This window comes from Sceloporus occidentalis, unplaced genomic scaffold, assembly GCF_023333645.1.
Source record: "Sceloporus occidentalis isolate IW3139 unplaced genomic scaffold, rSceOcc1.0.p SCAF_117, whole genome shotgun sequence".
Taxonomy (NCBI): Eukaryota; Metazoa; Chordata; class Lepidosauria; order Squamata; family Phrynosomatidae; genus Sceloporus; species Sceloporus occidentalis.
Window position 1 is genome coordinate 1,088,623 of NW_028317097.1, and position 22,363 is coordinate 1,110,985.

Consider the following 22,363-nt stretch of genomic DNA (forward strand, 5'->3'; position numbering starts at 1 on the left):
TCAGGTAGTACTAGTGTTAAGTGAAAGCTCCAGGCACTAAATGAGGTCAGTGACTCTCATTATGAAAGTTGACATTCATTAGCCTTAGCTGTGATAAATAAGATCAGCGTAGAGGTTGTTTATCTCATATGTTTGCTGACAAAACTGCCTCCGTAGTAGAGGTGGGAAGATAGCCGTGACAAGAAACAAGCTGAGCTGGGATGAACCCAGACATTGGCCTGGCTTGCTGATCTTGAACACGAGCTGGAAAGTAAGACGTAAGAGGTGTTTTTAGCTGGCTGGGATCCTGTTCACACTCTTCTCCATCCTGATGAGCTGGTATAGAAGATATATAGAATACATCTAAATCCCTGTTTGTGCAATATTTTATTGTAAAGTTATAACAAAAGAAGAATAGATATTAGATATAAAAATACAGTTGTGTCTCCAATCAAATTGCTCTTTCTGATTTTACACACAGAAATTTCATATGATTGCAACTGTCCACGTTGAATAGGTTAGCCGCAGGTGGTGCTCAACACCTAATAAAAGAGAATAATTGCTATCTTACATTTTAGATAAAATGTCATACTTTATCTTACTAGGCACTAGGTTGAAGTAGGTTAGCTGAAAGAGTCTTTGCACATATAGCATGGGCTTAATGAGGGAATGAACAAAGTGCTTTTATTGGCAGTTACACAAACAGTAGAGTGGTTATACTCAGAGTATCATTTATAACACAGAGAGTCCAGCATTGTGACTATACAAAGAGCTGAACGTCTCCTCACTGTATTCTAATATCTTAAAATAGAGTAGGCTTTTATCCATGGTTGCGTATGGCCAACTACCAATTAATCATCAAGTGAATAAAAAGTAGACGTCCATCCAAGAACGTCTATGTTTATTTAACAATAATGTAACATCCCATCTGCTGAGAGGAAGAGGCAGCTGTGATCATGAGAGTCCCAACCAGAAAGCACCTACCCAATACACATTATGTAATTCCAACTATTATTAATAACGTCTTATTCTAGAATAGTCTGCACAAAAGATCAATTTCCGTCTGGCAGACCACAAAAAGTTAGCTTCCAATACACCAACCATTATAAATGCCTGCGAGTTCACAGTTAAAAAAAAAAAAAAAAAAGTAGACAGATTATTAAAGGGTAATTTTATCTTTTATTAGCCGACTGTTATCCTAATATTATTGTTTATTGACACCCTCTGCTCACCAAGCAGAACACTAAGCCTAAGACTCAAGGACTAAACTATAATTTTTATTAGAAGCCTTCTAGAAAAACAATTTAATTAGTGGGTACATATAGAGCAGAACTAGTGAAACAACTCTCTTTTATTCACCACAGCAAACCTCTTGGGGAATGGTGGCGATCCTAAAAATAGTGCCTATATGTCCTTTAAGGAACACTAAAGTGTTGGTGGAGCAACAACAGTAGATCCGTCCCTGTCTGGTCAAGCTGGACCTTGCTACCACAAAGCCTCATTTTATGCTGCTCAATCTTCCTGGAATGCAAAATCTGTACACGCAGTCTCCCTCAGTTAGCAGAATATCCTCCACATTATAACCATATACATGCCTCTAATCTAAAATATCCTCGGCTACCTAAAAATCACACAGGAGCAGAGTTATACCAAAATGGATGCAATAACACCCAGCCACACCGATACTCAGAAGATCTGGGTTCTGACGAACCATTACGGTAAAAACAAATAGATATTTTTACAATCATACAGTACAAAAACAGGAAGTATGTGTAGCTACTAGCAACAGTGTTTAAATAATACGACCACAATTATTTGAGATACTTTGGAATATAAGCACACGTAAAGACAAGGTCAGAAAGGTGAATATGTACTATTAGATGAATAGCTCGGATGAGGCTTGTATTTGGTAAAAAGACAACTTTGCAGATCTCTTTTTTCTTTGGTGACCAATCTTTTTCCGATCCAATAGTGCTTAATTTCTTAAGAAAAAATTAATAACCACCCCCTCACAGTCACGCACTTGGAGAAAATGCATAACCCCAATGTCTGCGTATTTGCAAACTGTTTCTGACATTCCATGCCACTTTACAGAGATTTTAGCTTAATTTTAATAAAAGCACAAAAAGTAGAGCAAAGAGAAGATGCCAGTAATCTCACCTTATCCCTCAAATGATGCTCTGCTGCCTCAATGTTCAAAGGGTCATCAAAATTTAACAAATCCTATGGAAAGAGAAGACAGAAATTACACCATGAGGCTGACAAATCAAAGCTTTCAGTTTAACAAAAAGCTTTAACGTAGACCACAAATACACTTTACCTATTACCAGCATTACAGTCCTCGAGATACCATTATGTAAGAAGAGCTGTAATATAAGCATTTACTTTCAGGAGCCTAACTTTTTTGTACCATGGAATGTAACTCTTATTTTATCACTAACCGGCACGTTTCAGTTGACCAAGAAATCTCTTCAGGTTTAATATCACTTTAAAGAGAAATAGTAGGTGAACATCATAACTAATTCTAAGCAACCCAGAAAAGCATTTTGATCATTTTCTCATCTCTAAAAACATTTATCGCCAGACTTGTGCAAATAGACTAAAAACGATTTGGACATTTATTTGGGTTTGTTTTTGGTCCATTAATTTTCTGAGGGCTTTTTCCATTAGGAAACAAAATTTGTTGTTGCCTCATGCAGGTTCTCATTCACATTCTCTCACACAATTTCTCTTCACCTCTGACCGCTTCCATGTCCCCTTCTCCTTTTCTTGCAACTCTGCTTCTTCTCTTGTCTCTTCGTGTTCTACTGTGTTCTTTCTTCGTCCACTTCTCCCTGTGCCTTCTTTTTCCATCTGCTTCTCTGTAAACCAGGCATCCAGGAGCGCCATCGCAAGGGGCGGAGCCTCTGGCCAACGGCTCTGCCCCTTTGGAAAGTACTTTGAAAGGCCAGAATAATTAAGACTGATTCGGTCTGCATTATTCTACCCAAGAGTCCGCCAACAAAGGGCTGAGACACAAGGACAGCCCCTCCTCCGTTACGCCAATTTTCTACATTACTCCAATCGGGGGGAGAGGGTGTGCCTGTTTGCGAAAGTGCTTTGGAAGGCCTGGTTCACAGAGAATTGGGTGAAGAAAGGAGACACAGGGAGAAGTAGTCGAAGAAAGAGGACAGAAAAAAGAAAACAAAAGAACAAGAGGCAAGAGAAGAAGCAGAGTTCTAGGAAAGAAGATGGGGACACGGAAGCAGTCAGCGGAAAAGATAGGGAAACAGAGAGAGCATGAGAGAATTGGGGTAAGAGTGAGAAAACAAAATGCAAACGGAAATTCTGACACAATGCATGAAAATAAGTTCATGTAGTATTCTTACACAGCTGGGATTAGGAGAATTAATTAATCAAGAAAGGTATCTCAAAATTAAAGTTTATTGTTCAGTTAAATACCATACTTTTGGCCATATAAAACCTCTGGTATTATTCATATGAAAGGTCACAGTATGTGAATGAATTTTACTGGCGCTAAAAACACTACCATTACCAGTCATATCACTTCAATCATTATCGTAAAGCAACCTCTTCTAAAACACACACCTGGATGCAAAAACTGATAGTGAGTCACAGTTTGTGCTGTCTGTTTGAGGGTGACAGGTTTAGAATGGCAATTTCCCCTTTTTATCATCTTGGCTTTTGGAAATGTCACAGCAAAACCATCCTCAATGATCAGCCGTATTATCAGTTGAACCATTAGAACATTTTCAGTTAACACTGCTGTTCTGTTTCTTTTGTTGACAGTTCTCCCTTATCGATACGCTGATCTGCACTGCCAAGCATTTATAACAGTTTTATTTCTGCACTTACTGTAAACAAGGAGTTTAATCCCCACACAACATCCTGCAAATAAAAGAAAAAGAATGGACCATTAAAAAGACACATGACAGTAAAAAGCCCATGATGTATGCGTTATTTTGTGCTAATGTGGTTTGCTTATCAGGAGCACAGCCCCAGGTTAGAAAAATGGGTCTGAGACAGTGTACAGCATGTACTAAAACCTGTGTTTAGGAAAATATCAGCAATTATTGAATACAAATTAAATTCAGGGGATTACAGGAAAGTACAGATTAATATCAGGTTTTACAGTAGTAATCTGGGTAGGAAACTGGACTGTGTCAAAGAGAAATGGGACACTTCCAGAGGTAGGACAAAAACTATTGAACAAGAACTTGCATTAACAAATCTGGAGGTGAATTTCCCTGCAAATCACATATACAGTGTCATTTTATTTGTAATACACGAATATCTGTTAAGATGTCATGTCATGTTGCATGGTGATCCTGTCTGGTGGACAAGATGTATTAATATAGTGATACAAAGGTGTAAGCATGCCTTGAATTGTGCTTGAGTGACCCAATAAGACCAGGTTATGTTGGCGTGAAAGACAAAAGCACTAGAGACTATAAATGAATTGCTCTGGTCTGATTCATTGGGTTATAGAAGAAATGACAAAATAACTGACAATCTATCAATGGCTTCAAATCACGCTCTATGGATCACAAGCAGAAATGATTGAGAGACGTGTCAGGACGCTGCCAACAGATGCACTAGATGGAGGTTTCCACAGGTCATTAATTGTTCATCTTCCAAATAATTAAAAGACAGAGAAAAGCCACAGAGGGTTTGAAAGGTATTGATATGATTAACCCAAATGATTACTTTTTTAGTGAGAAACTGCCGTTTGCATATCTATTAATCACTGGCACCTGAGAACAGATTATGCTCTTAAAATACTGAAAATGCATGTTTGAAAATGGAAGTGAAATGGACATGGAATTAAATATAAAAATGCTTTACTGAATGCTGGTAGTAGGGACACTTTGCAAGGATGTGATAAAAATCTTGACATCACACGATTCATCAATAATGATTGAAAATGGAAATGAACCCAGCTCAATTAGTCAATGAAAATCACATAGGACATGCCTCAGAGAAATTAACACCGGCTCCTCAAAATTCCTTTAGATCTATGTGTTATATCTCTCTCTCTCTCTATATATATCTATATATATATATTTCACAAATCAAACAAAATCATTAAAATAAGAATATATAACTTGCTTGATTCAAATTTACAGATATTGAAGTTATATATATATATATATTTTAATGAACAGTAGCAAGCAAGTAGGGGGTTTTCATTTTCTGTATGCTACATTGAATGAAAATAAATATTTACTCACACCCAAGATACATACACATATACACAGCAGCACCCAGATACAGCACAGAGAATTTGGGGATATATCGGCCAAAAGCTGAGGTGTGATGCAGCGGAGGATGTTTTTCTACATGTCACCGCACTAATTGCATTTTGCTGTTTACAACGGTAGATCAATGATCTATTCTGCAGCAAGCCTTTCTTTCAACACAATTAAGTAGATTTAATTTTAAGATGTGGCCGTTAGTATATTTGATAAAATGTCCTGCATACGAACTTATTGAATTGAGACAGTGTCATCTAAATCAGTGGCTGAAATCTTTAGCTTTTCTAAAATATGAGGACACAGTTTATTTACTTTCTACTCACAGGGAACTTATTAGCTTATCGCGCCATTAAGTTTAAGAACCTAGCCATTCCTGTTTAAAAACGACGTACAACAGGATGTAGCATAACATAAGACCTCAGTAGAAGGAAATTCAGTAGTCTCAATGCTTATGCGACTCCACGTTTATTCTGAACAGGAGGAAAATGTGTTACACCACCTATGCTGGAGCCATGTGGGTAAGAGGGTAATATAATTGCACACATATACCAATGTAAGAGGAGACTGTCAACTGCGAAATATGCCCAAATTGACATTACCTTTTGGAGCTTCTTTTTCAAGTATCATATACAGTATATCAGTGAATTGGAATAATAACACGAAACGGCAACAAAGAGTTTCTCTTTACTTTGATGCTTTAGAGCATTCCAGATTACCAACTACTGCAATTTTTTCACAGGAGTGGACGTCCCGCAAATTCACCACAAGGTCAGTCCATGCAATGCTCAGAGAAATTGTAAAAAAAAGAGTTGCATCTCAGATTCTACAGGCCTCAGTTAGCATGTTAAGTGTTCATGACAGTACAATAATAATAATAATAAAAAAACTGAACAAGTATGGTTTGTTCGGAAGGGAGAAAGGCTATTCTATCTCAAAAGAACATGGCAACATGGCTTAAGTTTGCAAAATTGCAACTGAATGAACCACAAGACTTTTGGAACAATGTCCTTTGGAAAGACGAGACCAGGATGCTGTTTGGCCATAACGCACAGCGCCATATCTGGCAAAAACTAAACATAGCATATCAGCACAAACACCTTATACCAACTGTTAAGCACCATGGCGGAGGGGTGATGACTGGGTCTTGTTTTGCAGCCACAGGACCTAGGAACCTTGCAGTCATTGAGTGGACCATGAACTCCTATGTATACCAAAGTATTCTAGAGTCAAATGTGAGGCCATCTGTCCAACAGCTAAAACTCGGCTGAAATTGGGTCATGTAACAGGAGAATGATCCCAAGCACATCAACAAATCTACAACGGAACGCCTGAAAAAGAAAAGAATCACAATGTAGCAATGGCTCAGTCAAGGTCCAGACCTCAACCAATTGAAATGTTGTGGCAGGAGCCTAAGACATCTGTGCATAAACAAATGCCCGCAAACCTCAATGAATTGAAGCAACTTTGTAAAGAGCGGGCCTACATTTCTCCAAAATGATGTTTGAGACTGATCAGCTCATACAGAAAAGAATGACTTCTTATTGTTGAAACATAAGATGTACTTAGTTTTTCCACACATGGTTTCTCCATTTTGGCTTTACTTTTGTTGAATAAATCATGACACACTACATTGTTGTTCATCTGAGGTTGTATTTACCTAATTTTTAGACCTGCTAAGTAACAGATGATTGTTATTATGCCATTATATGTAAAACCATAAAAAAACATGAAAAAACACACCGAAACAAAAATAAAATATGGAAGTGAGTGAAAATAAAATAAGTACAACTGACGTGTATAATTTTTTATGAAAAAAGCAAGAGGAGTAAACATAATTATATTGTATGTGCATGTATATATTTTATGCGTATATATACAGATACAAAACACAACTGGGGGAGTGGCTCCTAGGCAACAGTGACAGTAGACTAACCCCTACATACAACAGTTATGACAACAGTGAGATTAAGATGGCTACCCTCTAAAGACAAGGTACACATTATAGACTTAAACAGCGCTGTTACAGGTTGAGTGACAGGCCCCTTTAACTAGAAAAAGAAACAACAGATATTACAAAGCTCTTTATTTTTCTATAGGATGGTAGGTTGTAGCAAACTGAATGCATTGCATAACTAACTTTATTATGAAAAAGAAAATCCTACCTGAAACAAGACCCAAAAACCAACAACCACTGTGCTTTCTGACTTGGCATGTTAACAGAAATATCTGCTTGGTACCTTTTCTTAACACTGAAAGCAATTAGTGATTCTAGGCGCGGAAATAAAAGACATACCGTATTTGCTTTATTATAAGACAAGGTTTTTTCAGAGTCCGCTGCTACTAAACACTGCTGCCGGGGCTTCTATGAAGGAGCACCGGTGTGGCATGACCAGTCATAGAAGCCCCGGCGGACATGTCAGATAGCAGCGGAGGTTGCATGCAGACGTCCACCAGCTGCCCCGGCTTGACACCAGGGATTCTGGAGCAAGGGGGACAAGCCTACATTAGCATCAGAATGCCGGGGTGGGGGGCTAATATAGGGGGGTGATTGGCAAATAGGGGGAATAAGCCATACCTGGGGGGGGCAGAGTAGCATTTAGGGGCTATAAGGCATATTAGGGAGGCAGAGTGGCATATAGGGGGTATAAGGCATATCTGGGGGCAGAGTGGCATATAGGGGCATATATATACCTGCTTAGTTATCTTTTTAATGAGAATAAAACAATAAAAAGAACAGCACAGCCCCAGAAACATTATTTAACAATGCTTTGAAGTCGCTATTCCACTCAACAATTACAGGACTGTCTTGAGAATTTCAGTTAGTGACAATCTGTAAATGTTGTCGAAAATAAATTGTTTGGTCAGTGATTCATCCAAACTCAGCTGTAACAAATACCCTGACACTTACCAACAGACACATAACACCTGCCTTATCCTGCTACACTTAATCTCAGTGGGTTTCATCTAGCAGGCTAAAGTGAAGCAGCAACTTCCTACCTATTTCACTTTGAAACATTATGCATTATGATTTTATCACCAAAATATACATTTCTCTCATAATTCCAAGATGATACAGGGAGTAAGCATTCAGCATATGTAAAAGAAAAGAGAAAAATAGAAACACAATATAGCGTAATATGACACACTGCCAAGTGGCCACTCACTTGTGACTGTGACCACTCACTTGTGACTGTGACAAACCATGAGGAAGTCCCAAATGTAAAATTAGAGCGAAACGCGTTGTGAGAAAGAGAACAGGAGACTGGTGACTTTTACTTTTGTATTCATTTTGGATATCCACTGGACAGCCTTTATTTCGGTAGCTCTTCAATGGAGGTGGTTATAGTGAGGACTGGACTATGTGGTGATCATTGTTACTTATGTTGATGTAGATACTTTTATATTTGTTGAAATAAATCTTATATCACTTACCTATATTGCTGCATTTTCTGCTTTGCTGTATATAACCTGGATAATTGATCTATCTGATCTATCAGGTGAACACACATTATAAAGAGCAGTGGGTTGTTTGCAAGTGGGTTATTTTAACCTCATTTTTATATACATATAACACTATTATGTTTCTATTTGCTCCGTTCTTTTACATATGCTGAATGTCCCTACTCCATGTATCAACTTGGAATTATGAGATGTTTCTGTATTTTATTTTGTGTGGTTACAGAGCACCTCCCAACTGTTATATTGCTCCTTTTTTTGTAGTAGTGCGACACTAGAGGATGTGGTGCTGCGGGTTTTTCATTTTACTGGGTGCAGTGTATATTACTCATATAAAAATATGATTACGTTAAGCAGTGGAATGCTTGCAAATCAATGGCTGTAAAGAATATAGAGTGGTTGTTTGTAAACTATTTACAGTGTGTTCTGTACTAACCTACAAACCAATATGAAGGTTCAAAACACTATGACATAAGATATATTCTGTTTCTCTTTACTGCAAACATACGCATTATGACATACTAGTCTGGTCTGGGGAGGTGGGAATTCTCTCTAAAGAATCAAAGTCTAATGAGGTCCTGTATCCTCAAACTAGCTATGGCTGTCTAGATATTTCAATGAAAGTGTGTGTGTGTGTGTGGAGTGCTTGGTGTGTATGGTGCCACGTACAATCCATGTACAGCCCACTGATCCCCTAAACAATTGCCCAGTGATCTATATGGCTCAGACAACCTTTCTTCCCTTGTAAGGGAAGAAAATAATTGACGGTGGGACAGAGATCTCAAATCCATTGAATGGGACTCTACTTAACTTTTTTAGCTAGACTCTATAGATAATAGAATCTACCATTCAAATGTGAACACAGTATACTTTCCTACTCTTATATCCTTTTTAGACAATTGTCTGGTACGGCACACTGTGTATTAAAGACATTAATACAATTGTAGGTCTTTGAAGAGCACACAAAGCTAAAAGAGCTGCTTTCAGCTTTAAATCTATAGGGGGGACTCTAGGAGCTAGCAGCTTTGATTAGCAAATCAGATAGAATGAAGTAAATGGAAGCAAGGTCTAGAGTGAGTTCTCTCTGTACCAAGCTCTACTTCACCGGTAAATGTGCTTTTACATAAAAACAAACTGTACGAACATGACCTGAAAGGAATGAGCACTCTTTTAAACATACCATAGCGTAGAAAGCAGAATGTTAAGTATTACAGTTGCTTATTCAAGATGAATAATGCATATGATGGATGACTTATCAGTGATGCCAGTTAATGGAAAGTATTGACAAATCAGACTAGTAAACAGGAAAATAAACAGAATGCAATAATGAAGAAATAACAAATATAAAAACAAGAGGAAACAGGAAGAGGTTTCACCATGTATCTAGAACCACATGATTTGATTGGAGAGAAGGGGTTCGGCATTTGACTTTGCTTGGTTGCCATTTTCTTCTCATTCTGTACTAACTTGCACTTTATGGTCTTTCTTAAGCCGTTTTTGTTATATATCTTGTTTATATATATGGGTTAGTCACCTGAATGTAAGCCTCATACTTTTTCAAATATATCATAAAATTAATATGTTGTCTATTTGTAAAATTACCGAATTTACTACAAATCATACTTTATCCAAATGCAACAGCGCTGTTAACAGTATGATCTTAGACTCAAAGTTCCATTTAGTATTTTTTTGTTTTGGAATTTTCAGAGGAAAATTCAAACAGTGATTCATCTCTGCTTAATTCCTTCACCTTAGCACAGTTTCCAATGTGCTAAGGTGAAGGAATTAAGCAAAGACGAATCACTGTTTGAATTTTCCTCTGTACTATGTCACATAAAAACGGAAGGGCCTATACCTAGTAAAGAGTCTTCCCACTGCATTCCCAGAGGCAGAATTGGAGGTAATTATATCACATTATATCAGAGTTGTTTTCGGAGGCACACATCTCCTGCACGGCATTGAGCTGGGGGTGGGTAAAGGGGCAAATGCACAGGAACCACATAGCTAGCATTAAAGTACATTTGATGGCTGGAGCGTCCCTCTAATGCAAAACATCCTTCAGCACTGCACAGAGTAGATGGGTATTTTGTAGAGCTCATTGCAAACAAAGGCACATTCTCCCTATATTCAGCTGTAGAGTGGGGCTGTAGAAAAGTGTTGAAAGTACAATGTCATGCCAAGACTTTGAATTCAACAATATGCCTTGGTTGAAGTAACTGCAGCTCTTTGTGTTCATGTTATACATAGAATGGCTTTACTAGAATGATGAGGATGCATTAAAAGTGTTATGCTTGGAGAGTCAGAGGCTAACACAATCATTCCAGATGCACCAATGCTTCTCAAACCGAAGAGGCCTTACTCAACACACAGGTGTCTGCGACAGATAAAGACTTGCTTTGTTCTGATACAGAACAAGCAAAAAAGGATGCTGTAAACCTGTCACGACCATCATGTACAGCTTTGAATATTCTTGCAGCAAAAAAACAAAAACAAAAAACTGAATAATGGTGAGCGGGGGAACACATGGAACCATAATGTTCTTGTAATACCTCCAATTTCTGGTATAGAGCCTAGAACAATCAACTTCAGCTCCCCAGCACCGTCAAATCAATGAGATACAATTAATTAATGGTGTAACAACAGAAAATATGGTGCACCACACATGATCACGGCATTATAAAAATGTGAGCGTCTGAGGTACAACTGGATAAAAATATTCTAGAACAACCTGGTGTTACAAATAGTATGCAATACATGTGAAAGAACAGAAATGAGCTCTTCTTGCACAGATAATGAGTATTCCTAATATCATGGACATGTCCACAGCTACCGAATGAGGAACAGAGAAAGTATTTACACAAAAAAACAAGAACAATTAAAGTGACCCTTTTAACATAGAAACAATGATAATGCTGCGGATTAGCTGTTGTGGGGTTTGTTAGTCTAAGCTTTTACAGGGATGGCCTTAAATAGAAAAAGATTGGAATTACATTTTTATAAATTACAGTTTTAATATAAGATAAAACAATACATAAAATGTAATATTGACATTCAGTATGATTAAAAATCCTTTTTTAATCATACTGAATGTCAATATTACATTTTATGTATTGTTGTATCTGCTTACTATATTAAAATGGTAATTTATAGAAATTTAATTCCAGCCTCTTTGCCCGAAACTTTTCACAGCCCTATCATCTGTTTATATCCTTATCAACTCTTCTAGGGGCATTGGGAACGGACCTCTTTGGTGAATTCAGCAGTTTATCTTTTCCACTCCTTTTCTTCCCTATGTTCTTTTCTAGTATCTCACAGGCACACGTCTATACTGAATTTCTCATGGCATTAAATAGGACTTAATTATAGTTTCATTCATTTCATATAACGTCTTATTCTCTTATAAAAGTTAGAAAAAACAAGACAACTAAAATGTACACAGAAGGTAAAACAAAAGTGACTTATGGATGATTTAGGGGTTATACATTTAGGACAGCAAATCACCCTCCCTCTAATATGGACTGCCTCAAAAAGCCGGAATTTCAGGTTAATTTCCAAAAATGGTACCATTCTAACCATTTTTGGTTAGAATATAAGAACTGTTTGGCTGATGTTCCTGCAAACAAGTATAGTAAGCTACTGCTAATGTTGCCTAAATGCAGGTTATAAATATACCACCTATTAATCCTTGATGAGGATTTCTTGTAAGTGATTTATAACCCGGAGGTTTATTATAGCTACTTGGATCCCTATTTGCCAACCAACGTCATCTGTAGTCTGCAGGGAATGAAAAATGGTTGCCCCCAGCAACAGTGATTTGTTTATTTTAATCTTATAAAAAAGATGGTAATGGTACGCAAAGCTAAAAAGCTACCGTTATCAAGTTACCTTCACATAGAATTTTGACAAATGGATGTTACGCTATGCAGTCCACAGACTTTGGTGACACTTTTTAGTGGACTTTGTGAGCTTTCAAGACCCGATAAGTCCCTTTTTCCAATATAATGATCATATTGCTAAGGTCTTGAAAGCTGACTTGAAATGCGACTACTACTTGCATTATGAATGGTGTTGGTGCAATAAAAGGTGTAGCTTCTCTGGACTATCTTATCTAGGAGTAATATGACAAGATCAGTTTTATGTTACAGTGTAAAAGAAATGTATCTACCCTGACAAGCAGTTAATAATTTGGCAGTGCTGTCACTTAAGAATGGACACTTCTCTAAAGGATGGTTGGCTTGTGGCTCTGTAGCCCTTTGGGCAATCACTAGGCACTATGGCTGAAGGCATCAACTATCGCCTTTAAACAGGCTGGAAGAGACTGCCAATGTTTGCCTCAGAACAAGTGACTTATTTTAATTTCAATTTACCTCTGCACTTAGCTTTACAGCATAGAACAGCTCTATTCATTTGATCACACAAAGCCCTGCAGGAGCCGCTTTTTAGCTCTGACAGGAAATTTCAGTGAACCAATTGTATGTAGTGGGCTCAAAGTCAAGTGCTCGGGCAGCGGCCACCTCGGAGGGAGGCTTGTGAGACAGAGACTGAACTCAATAGCAGAACAGTCAAGCCTGCTTGGAGCTGCGTGGGAAATATCTAGGATGGCCCTTTACTTAAACAGCTTCATCTTTAATGTGGATAGATATATCAGCCACAGCTTTTCCAAGAACTAGCACAATTATCTAGCAAAGATGTAGCACTATATCCAGTACCAGATCATAATGTTTTCTTCCGGTTACTATTCAAGTTCTCCATTAAACATAAGAAATAAAAAACAAGGAACAAGTAAGTGCATGTAAGATGTGCAAAAATTATAAAGTCAAGCTAGTGGCAGTATGAAATGCGAATATAAAGAGAAACAAGCCTTTTGGTAGGAAACAGATAATCCCAGTCTGGCATAGTGATTGGTTGGTTTATTTTTTATCATTATTCCAAGGCATCAGCAGAAGTAACTTAACTTACACCAACTCAGTCTGCAACTTTATTAACTGTTGAGCTTAGTTGAACAGGTGATCAATTTGGACATCGTCAGCATCTCATTGGGTTGCTGCCAAGTTGGTTGACGAGTAAGCTAGTTAAAATGGCCATAAACATTGGTAGTAGAGTCCATGAGGTGAGCTATTTAAGTATATCAGTCATATTGAGTCAAACACTTAAATTAATTAAATTACAACTCAATATGATGCTTGCATTTTTGTCATGCTTACTCCATTGCGGACTCAAATGAAGTTGATGCTTTCTGTGTGGATCCCATAGACAGTTGAAGCTTAAAAGATTATATACATACACACATATATACAAATACACCAATCAGTCATAACATTCTCACCACTGACAAGTGAAGTGAAAAACACTGATAATCTTATCACAGCACCTGTCAGTGGGTGGGACATATCAGTCAGCAAGTGAACGTTTTGTCCTCAAAGTTGATGTGTTAGAAGAAAAATGGGCATGCATAAGGATCTGAGCGACTTTGACAAGGACCAAATTGTGATGGTTAGATGACTGGGTCGTCGTCCAAAATCACAGCTTTTCGTAGCTCAAAATGCTGAAAAAAATAATGCTGGTTCTGATAGAAAGGTGTCAGAACACACAGGGAATCGCAGTTTGCTGCATATGGGCAGACCAGTCAGGATACCCATGCTGACCCCTGTCCACTGCTGAAAGTGCCTACAACGGAGATGTGAGCATATAAACTGGATCACGGAGCAATGGAAAAAGTATGCCTGGTCTGATGAATCATGTTTTCTTTAACATCACGTGGATGGCCAGGTGCGTCGCTTACCTCGAGAAAACATGGCACCAGGACGCATCCATGGAGGCCCCACCTCACAACCTACAGGACTTAAAAGAATCTGCTGCTAATGTCTTGGTGCCAGATACCACAGCACACCTTCAGAGGTCTAGTGGAGACCTAAGCGGTAGTAGCCAAGTGGTCATAATATATATAAATATGATTTCAATGAGAAATTGTAACTTACGTTGCTGCATTAGTGGACATTTGCAGGAACAAGATTAACAGGATAAAAGCAATGACAGAAAGAGTAAGAGGATAGGATGAAGATGCAAAGTGGTTCAGTGACCAAGAGCAGAACCATAATTCCAAGATAAAGCAATAAACACAAGAAACGGTAACTATCTTAAAAGGTATAATACGAGTTAACCTTATTGAAGAAACGGGGGAAAATATCCAGTATTTTGTGAAAGGAGTGGACACAGAGGCTTATTTGGTCTGGCAAAAGCTAGGATATACTTTAGTCTAGGCTAATGAACAATGAACTGATGATATACTTCAAACATATGAATGTAAAGATTTAAAGCAGGTACACATATCATCGTAATTAGAAAATTATTAAAGCACAATGGTACACAAAGCAGTTAATGCAAGAGATGCCAATGGTCCTCAATACACATGGTGACAGCTTAAAGGAAGTGATTGCATACTATTGTAAATATGTCCATACATACACACATACACCTATTTTGCTGCATCGTCATCAGTGGGCTAAAGGCAAACTCAATATCACTATACATCATCGTTTTTCTGTAAGCTGTCTCATTAAATAACAAGCATTTGGCTGCCAAAAGCGCATAAAGCCTTGGGATATTCTATTCATGCCACTAAAATGTTTCCTTTGTTGCATGAACAAGGCAGGAGAGATTTCAGTGTCTTTTGTTTGCCCGCTGTTTGTTCATTTTATGCCTATGAAAAGCTTGTTTCGTTGGCCAGGATTACTCACAGGTAAATTCGGTTTATATGATCATCTGTTTACGCAAATCTCTGCAATGCCTCATCAGAACCTGGAGAACCTGACAACACATCCCATCTCTTCTCGTCCTTATAGGTCTGGCTTTTTTTCTGTAACTGTTCTACAGCTATCAGCAATATCTCGCTTACTTTTAAACAGATACAGCGCCAGATGGGTTAGTAGCAAAACTCTTACATCCATCGTGTATTAAAAGGGTAAAGCCATACCAAACTGTTGTGAATTAAGCGCGCTCCATTTAACAAATAAAAAGGTTGAAGAACATCATTTTTAGTACTGAATGCACACTAAAGTACTTTATTTATTCTTCAACCTGTAACCCCCTCTATGGTCTCATTTGGGGGGGTCTTTAAAATTTAATGGGACCACTTAGCTATTGTGTACATTAATGTGCATATAACACCTGGTATGTGCCTTTATATAAAACTAAACATCCCTTTCATTTAACAAAAGTATGCCCAGTTGTGAAATGTAGTATTTATTTTGTGTAAAAGTTTGGCAAAGGCTCACAGCACTCCGTTACACCTCCGCCTGGAACACTACGCAACCAGTGCAATAACAAACCCAGTAAATATATTTATATAAAAAGTCAGTAAAACTATTATGTTATTACATATTTATAAATATATATATATTTCTTTTTTTTTTTTTTTACTATTACGCTATGGAGTGCCATCTGGGGCCTTCCTCCATAATCTTATTGTTAATGTTTTCAATATCTCTGTAATGCATTTCGACCTTTCATGCTCTATAAAAAATATCTACTTGCATTCCACCCTAATAATCGCTCTACAAAACATTGTAAATAACATCTACTTTCTGCAAGCCATCCTGTCACTTAATACAACTTTGCTCTGTAAGCTTTACTTATTGTGCTATAAAATTGCCCCTTCCTATTTACTAGTATGCTATTCTTACTATAATTTAAAACAAACTTCTTTTCATTGAATAAGTAAAATAAACCTTTTTAGAGCAGGTACCAAATGTCTTTACTGTTTGACTATGAATAATGTATGCAATACTGCATTTACTTTTAAGTTACCTTTAGTAGACTATGAGGAACAGCACCTAAGCCGTTACTGATCAGATATATGGCAGGGATTACACCCACTACAAGAAACAAGAGACAACGGCTCTATCCAAACACTTCACAGAATCAATTTGCTTAAACATTCAGCTGTCCATTAAAACCAAGACAACTGGGGGGAAAAAACTAGTTTCTATATGTGAACGGCAGCCCTGTTTTTCCCCAGCATCTGGAAAATGCACAGTTCAAAGGAATCCACTCTGCAGCTTTCATGGTTTGGATACTTCTCACTTTACCACATTCAGAGGCAGGGCAAGAAGTATTTTTCTCAGAAAAGAAAGCATTTTAATATCTAATTTTTTAATGTTTCATTACTGCACACTTTTTTAGTATATGACCGATCCACACAACACATTCCTTGCTACCACAACATACACTTAAATAAGGAAATGGATCATTTCAACAGTACTTCACTATTGCAAGTGGAAAGTCATGAATTTCAAATGCATTCAACAACTAGTAACAAGATAGAGTTTACATATCTCTCCATATCAGAAGCCGATGATCAATCACTTGCACGGTAACATGGAATATACACTTCTTATCGGCTGCTTGTCCTTAACACAGAATTGTCCAAAATCCTACATTTTGAACTTTGTTTCCAAGTAAATCTACCTGCAATGGATGAAAAAACATTATGTGTACAATATAGGGAACAGTATCTTGAATTCCAATGCTTGTGAACTGTAAGACTATTCCTCACTACTACTAACTAATGTCTACCTCATTGTTAAGACCTTGATTGTTGTTGGTTGGTTCAGGCAGCCTTTATGAGTATATGAGGAGGAGACCTGGGAGAACTTCAGAAAATCGGATTAGATGATGTTGGCTCTGCACATACAGCCACTTATTTCAGCATCCAAGAGCTAAAAAAAAACTTTACTCACATTAAGCTAAAATCTGTGACAGTGACAGAACTGTCCATTCATTTTACAGAAATGGTGAAACTGGATGCTCTCAGAAAAAGTTCCAAAGGGGAGCTGGACACCACTTTTCACACCATACCCTTAATTATTATTTCTACCGATATTGGTCTGCGGGAGTACTGCTACTGTAGGCAAAATTCCGCAGATTGTATATGGATCTATCATCTATCATTTATGCTGTGACATACCGTATTTGCTCGATTATAAGACGAGGTTTTTTTCAGAGCAAATGCTCTGAAAAATACCCCTCGTCTTCTAATCGGGGTCGTCTTCTAATCAGACCTCAAATAGAGGTCTGATTAGGAGACTAAGATCCAGATCCCCCGCACCGCTGCAGGGGACCTGGATCCTCCTGTCTCACCCGACTCCCCCCCCCCATCATACACACACTTACCGGTGCTTCCTGCTGTGTTGCCGGGGCAGCGGGTTGACGTCTACGCGATCCGCGTAGACAACGTCCGCTGCAGCCGGAAGGAGGTGTGGCTAGCAGCGGGGGTTGTCTGCGTCCGTCGCATAGACCTTCCCCGACTGTCAGAGATCAGAGTTCCCCGCACCGGTGCGGGGAACTCTGATCTCTGACAGCCGGGGAAAGTATACGCGACGGACGCATACAAACCCCCGCTGCTAGCCACACCTCCTTCTGGCTGCAGCAGAAGGCGACGTCAACCCGCTGCCCCGGCTGGAAGCACCGGTAAGAGAGGGGGGAGAGCGGGGGAAGGGGGGGGAGAGTGTGTGTGTGTGTGTGTGTTAGTTAGTTAGTTAAATGGGGGTATAGGGTGTGTGTGTTAAATGGGGGCATAGGGCATTTCTGGAGTGGCGTTAAGGGGGCATTTAATAGAGCACTCTGCCTCCTGAAATGCCTTATACCTCCCTATATGCCACTCTGCCCCATAATATGCCTTTTAACCCCCTAAATGGCAGAGTGGCATATAGTGGTATAAGGCATTTCTGGAGGCAGAGTGCTCTATACAATGCCTTTTAACTCCCTTAATGCCACTCTGCCTCCTGAAATGCCTTATACCTCCCTATATGCCACTCTGCCCCATAATATGCATTTTAACCCCCTAAATGCCAGAATGGGATATAGGGGTATAAGGCATTTCTGGAGGCAGAGTGGCACATAGGGGGTCAAAAGGCATACCATGGGGCACAGTGGCATATAGAGGGTTAAAAGGCATATCATGGGCCACAGTGCCATATTGGAGTGGCAAGCCTGGGGGCAGATGTGCGTAACTGGGGGACAGGTTGGAAAATACAAGAAATAAAAACAAAAAAAATCTTTTTCTCAATCATAGCTTTTATTAAAAAAAATAGTTTACATGAATTAACATTTACTGGTAAAACTTTTTTCCTTTGGGGTCGTCTTATATTCGGGCTTTTTCTTTTTTTCCTAAGTTAATATTCAGATTTTGGGGGGTCGTCTTATAATCAGGGTCGTCTTATAATCGAGCAAATACGGTAATTAGACTCCTTGACCTGGTTTGCTAAGGTAGATACGTTGAGAAGAAATGTTTCTGCCTTTCATTATTCTGTCTGGCATAATACATAAAATAATTATCTAACTGAATCGCTAACCAGTAGAGATAAAACTTTGCTTTTAGAAACCGGCATATCTAAAAGGTTAACCATTTTTGTGACAGATGGTCTAAGTAGCGCATCGTTATTAAAGCGAATTGAACAGCTCCATTTCCGTGACATTAGGAAGAAATGTAGCAGCAGGTAATTGGGATTTTTGTATATGCCATTGTGCTGTCACCTCATTATCAAAGCCGTCATCTAACACGCAGTTTGAATACACAAGCAAAGCCTTGCAAGCTGGTATTATCTGACAGAAATGTCTATACACGGGACAATAAGATCAAACAAAGATATCCTCCTGTTTTCTTAATGTAAATAGAAGCCAGTGCAAAGAACAAAAATTAAAGTGAACTCATCTCTAATATTTCCTATACTGAATGCTATATAGAGCCTATCATAATAGGCAGTTATGTGTTCTACAAAGAGTTATGTTTCTTACCCTCCCATTAATCAAGTGGATGGATTTGTGGCTAAGTTAGCAGTTTTTATTCTTACAGGTTTTCATAATCTGCTTTTGTGCAGTCTTAAGCAATACCTTAAGCTAGGAGGACATAATGCTTTAATCAATGGAGTATGGGATGTCAGAAAATGATCCATATTTTTCATAGACTAAAGAATATTAGGTCAGGACAATGCGGAATGTCATCAAGAAATGCTAAGCCATAGAATGTGTGATGTTTACACAAATAATATTGCTATATATTGGCAGGAATTCAAATCAACTTTTTCTATCTATAATGTTTTAAGCCCCCCAACACATAAAATACACCATGTATTCCAAACTATTTCTATATCTTGCGCAGAATACATTTCCTTACTTAACTTTAAAGTGATAGTTTAAAAAAACAAAAACAAACTCTAAGACCTTAATCAAGGCAAAAACAATATCATCCCTTTCTTAGCTGGCACAAATACCAATCCAAGTATAAGACAGCAAAAGGGATTTAAAGGAAGTTTAAATGGATATAACAGTGTTGCATAGTAGGGTGTGCAGCTGTATGATGCTGTGCCCACATCTGGATGCCCCCAATGTTTTTACCCATAGCAGCAAGGTCCAGGGTTGAACTTTGGAGTCTTTGGAAAGCATGCTGAGGCTAGAACTTCAGGTCCACTAGAATGTATCAATTAACATTTTTGCAAACTACATCACTAAGCACTTTTGAGATCAAAAGAGAGCATTAAGCATATACACAGCCAGAGAAGGAAAAGAAAATGCTTATTGGGTCTTATTTTGAAGCTGTAATTGAAAGACTCCGTACGTAGTGTCCAGGACATTCTCGAGATTATGCGCATGGAAGGACTTATGCAATATTTACTGGACTTCAAATTACAAGTTGCACTTGGGTTGCCAGCTATTTAAAGTGTTATCAGTTTGCTTTGCTCGCAGTGACAGATGTGTTATGAACCACCATATGTGGATTAGAAGAAGAAAAAAATAGGGGATGGGAAAATATGCCAAGGCCAGCAATGAGGTCTGTTTCATATGACATTGACCGGATATGACCCAGCATAACAAAGACCTTGTCAGAGCTTATACGCAGATACATTTTGACGCACTGCAAGGAGAGACCATAATATATCACTGAAAGCTTTTAAGGGGAGGCACTGGATATGAAGCAGGCACAGAAAAAAAGAAGAGAAATCAAATATTACAGATGTGTATAAAAGTACCTAACAGTAGGCGTCCACATGCCCATTAGGATTTATAACAAATCAGCTACAGTTACAATCACAGATAATATCAACAATAATTGTGATTAGAAAAGATCCCACAAGGACCGGGCTGGGAGTCTGGCACACCAACAGCAGTTTCTGATACATCTCCCACAAATTGCAAACTTCACAGTATGCTGAAAAAGTGTGGCACACTGCCAGAGGCCAGTGATTTGTTGGCCGCTACTCTTAAAGTGCCAGGGCCAATCTTTTGTCTCAGTCTTTAGTTACAATTCAGTATAGCAAGTCATGAATCAAGAAAGCAAAGCTCTTCAACATGATGCAACAGCTTGTTGGGAAGCAGAGAAGGTTAAAGAAGAGAACCATTTATTCTCCTTTCAAACACGTTCTAAACGTAACATGATGCTAGCCATGTTCTTTTAACACCCTTACACAGGGCCTTACAGGTCCATTAAATATTTTCCAAACTATCCTAGCTCCGCGGGTAAAGTTTCCTTGTGCAGCTGCTCTCTGTCAGTGTTTAAGGACTTAAACTGAAGAGAACAACTGAGAGAGTCCTTGATTTACCTTGATATCATTGCTTAAAAATTATAGGTGAATTTCGAATAACAAAACACGAAACTTGTTTGAAACCCAATCTCTGTGTCTTGTGACATTTCAGTGTGCATGTACACAGCACATCAGTGACCAGTTTTGGCTGGTTATATAAGCTAAATTACCAGCTTTACACAAAGATAAACCTGTAAAATGATATCAGATACCTTGTGTTTGCCTGGTAATTGCTACGCAAGTCATTCGTTAACAGAAGATGTCCTACAAACAAGATTTCGGGTGCTCCACTGGTGTCCTGGGAACTCCTAAGACATGGAGAAGGAGGTTCATGCACCACAGGGAAGACTTGTTCATCTGACAGGGTTGTACACTGATTAAATACAGGACATGATGTCCTCACACAATCTCTAGGGTACAGATGAGTAGAGGTCAGCCACAACGGAGGGAAATGCTAAAAATCTGTTTATTAACCCCTTAAGGACAATGGGCGGTCCCAAAACCATTGAAAACAATGCATTTGTCACGGGCTTTGTCATTAAGGGGTTAAGTATCTTTGTTGATGCTTGTGATGCACTGATGACTGTCACTATCATGCACAGATGTTAATTTGGTACAAAATAACAAGATCCTCCTGAACTACTGTCTTCTACTGTTTTCCAAACACAGTGTGATGGCAATCTAAACCTTTAATTCCCTGTTCCAATATTTTACAAGTTTTCTCAAATTATATGACCCTTATAAAATAAGTTTCCATAAAACATTCATATCTATGAAGATAAACACTCCACTAATGACTAGATCCATTGTTTCATGATAGTTAAAGCCTCTGGAAGAGATAGATGATTTCATTATCTAAACCGCGGTGATGAATTTTGTGGTCCTGTCATATTAATTCATTCTAACTTTCACCATGATCACTTTCTGTTGCTTCTTCCAGACTTCTGTACAGAGATGAATTTCGGCAGCACTTCTCTAGAAGAGAACCTGAGGCATTCTCCAAAGAACATGAACTCAGACAGGCATCCTATTTAAAGCATTCATTCAGGTGAATTAAGGCATATACAAAATGTACATGTAATGTCCTTAAGTAAG

At 38.4% G+C, this 22,363-nt stretch overlaps 1 protein-coding gene across 2 annotated transcripts in view; it reads right to left on the reverse strand.

Moving 5' to 3' along the window:
* LOC149282396 (NEDD8-conjugating enzyme UBE2F) overlaps positions 1–22,363 on the reverse strand; it is an 89,094-nt gene that overhangs the window by 2,801 nt on the left and 63,930 nt on the right. For both annotated transcript variants that reach the window (XM_089498256.1, XM_089498255.1), the window contains 2 exons: positions 3,835–3,867; positions 2,140–2,202 (listed from right to left, as the gene is read on the reverse strand). In XM_089498256.1, the coding sequence (XP_089354382.1) occupies positions 2,140–2,202; positions 3,835–3,867 (96 nt within the window). The remainder of the gene's footprint in view (positions 1–2,139; positions 2,203–3,834; positions 3,868–22,363) is intronic.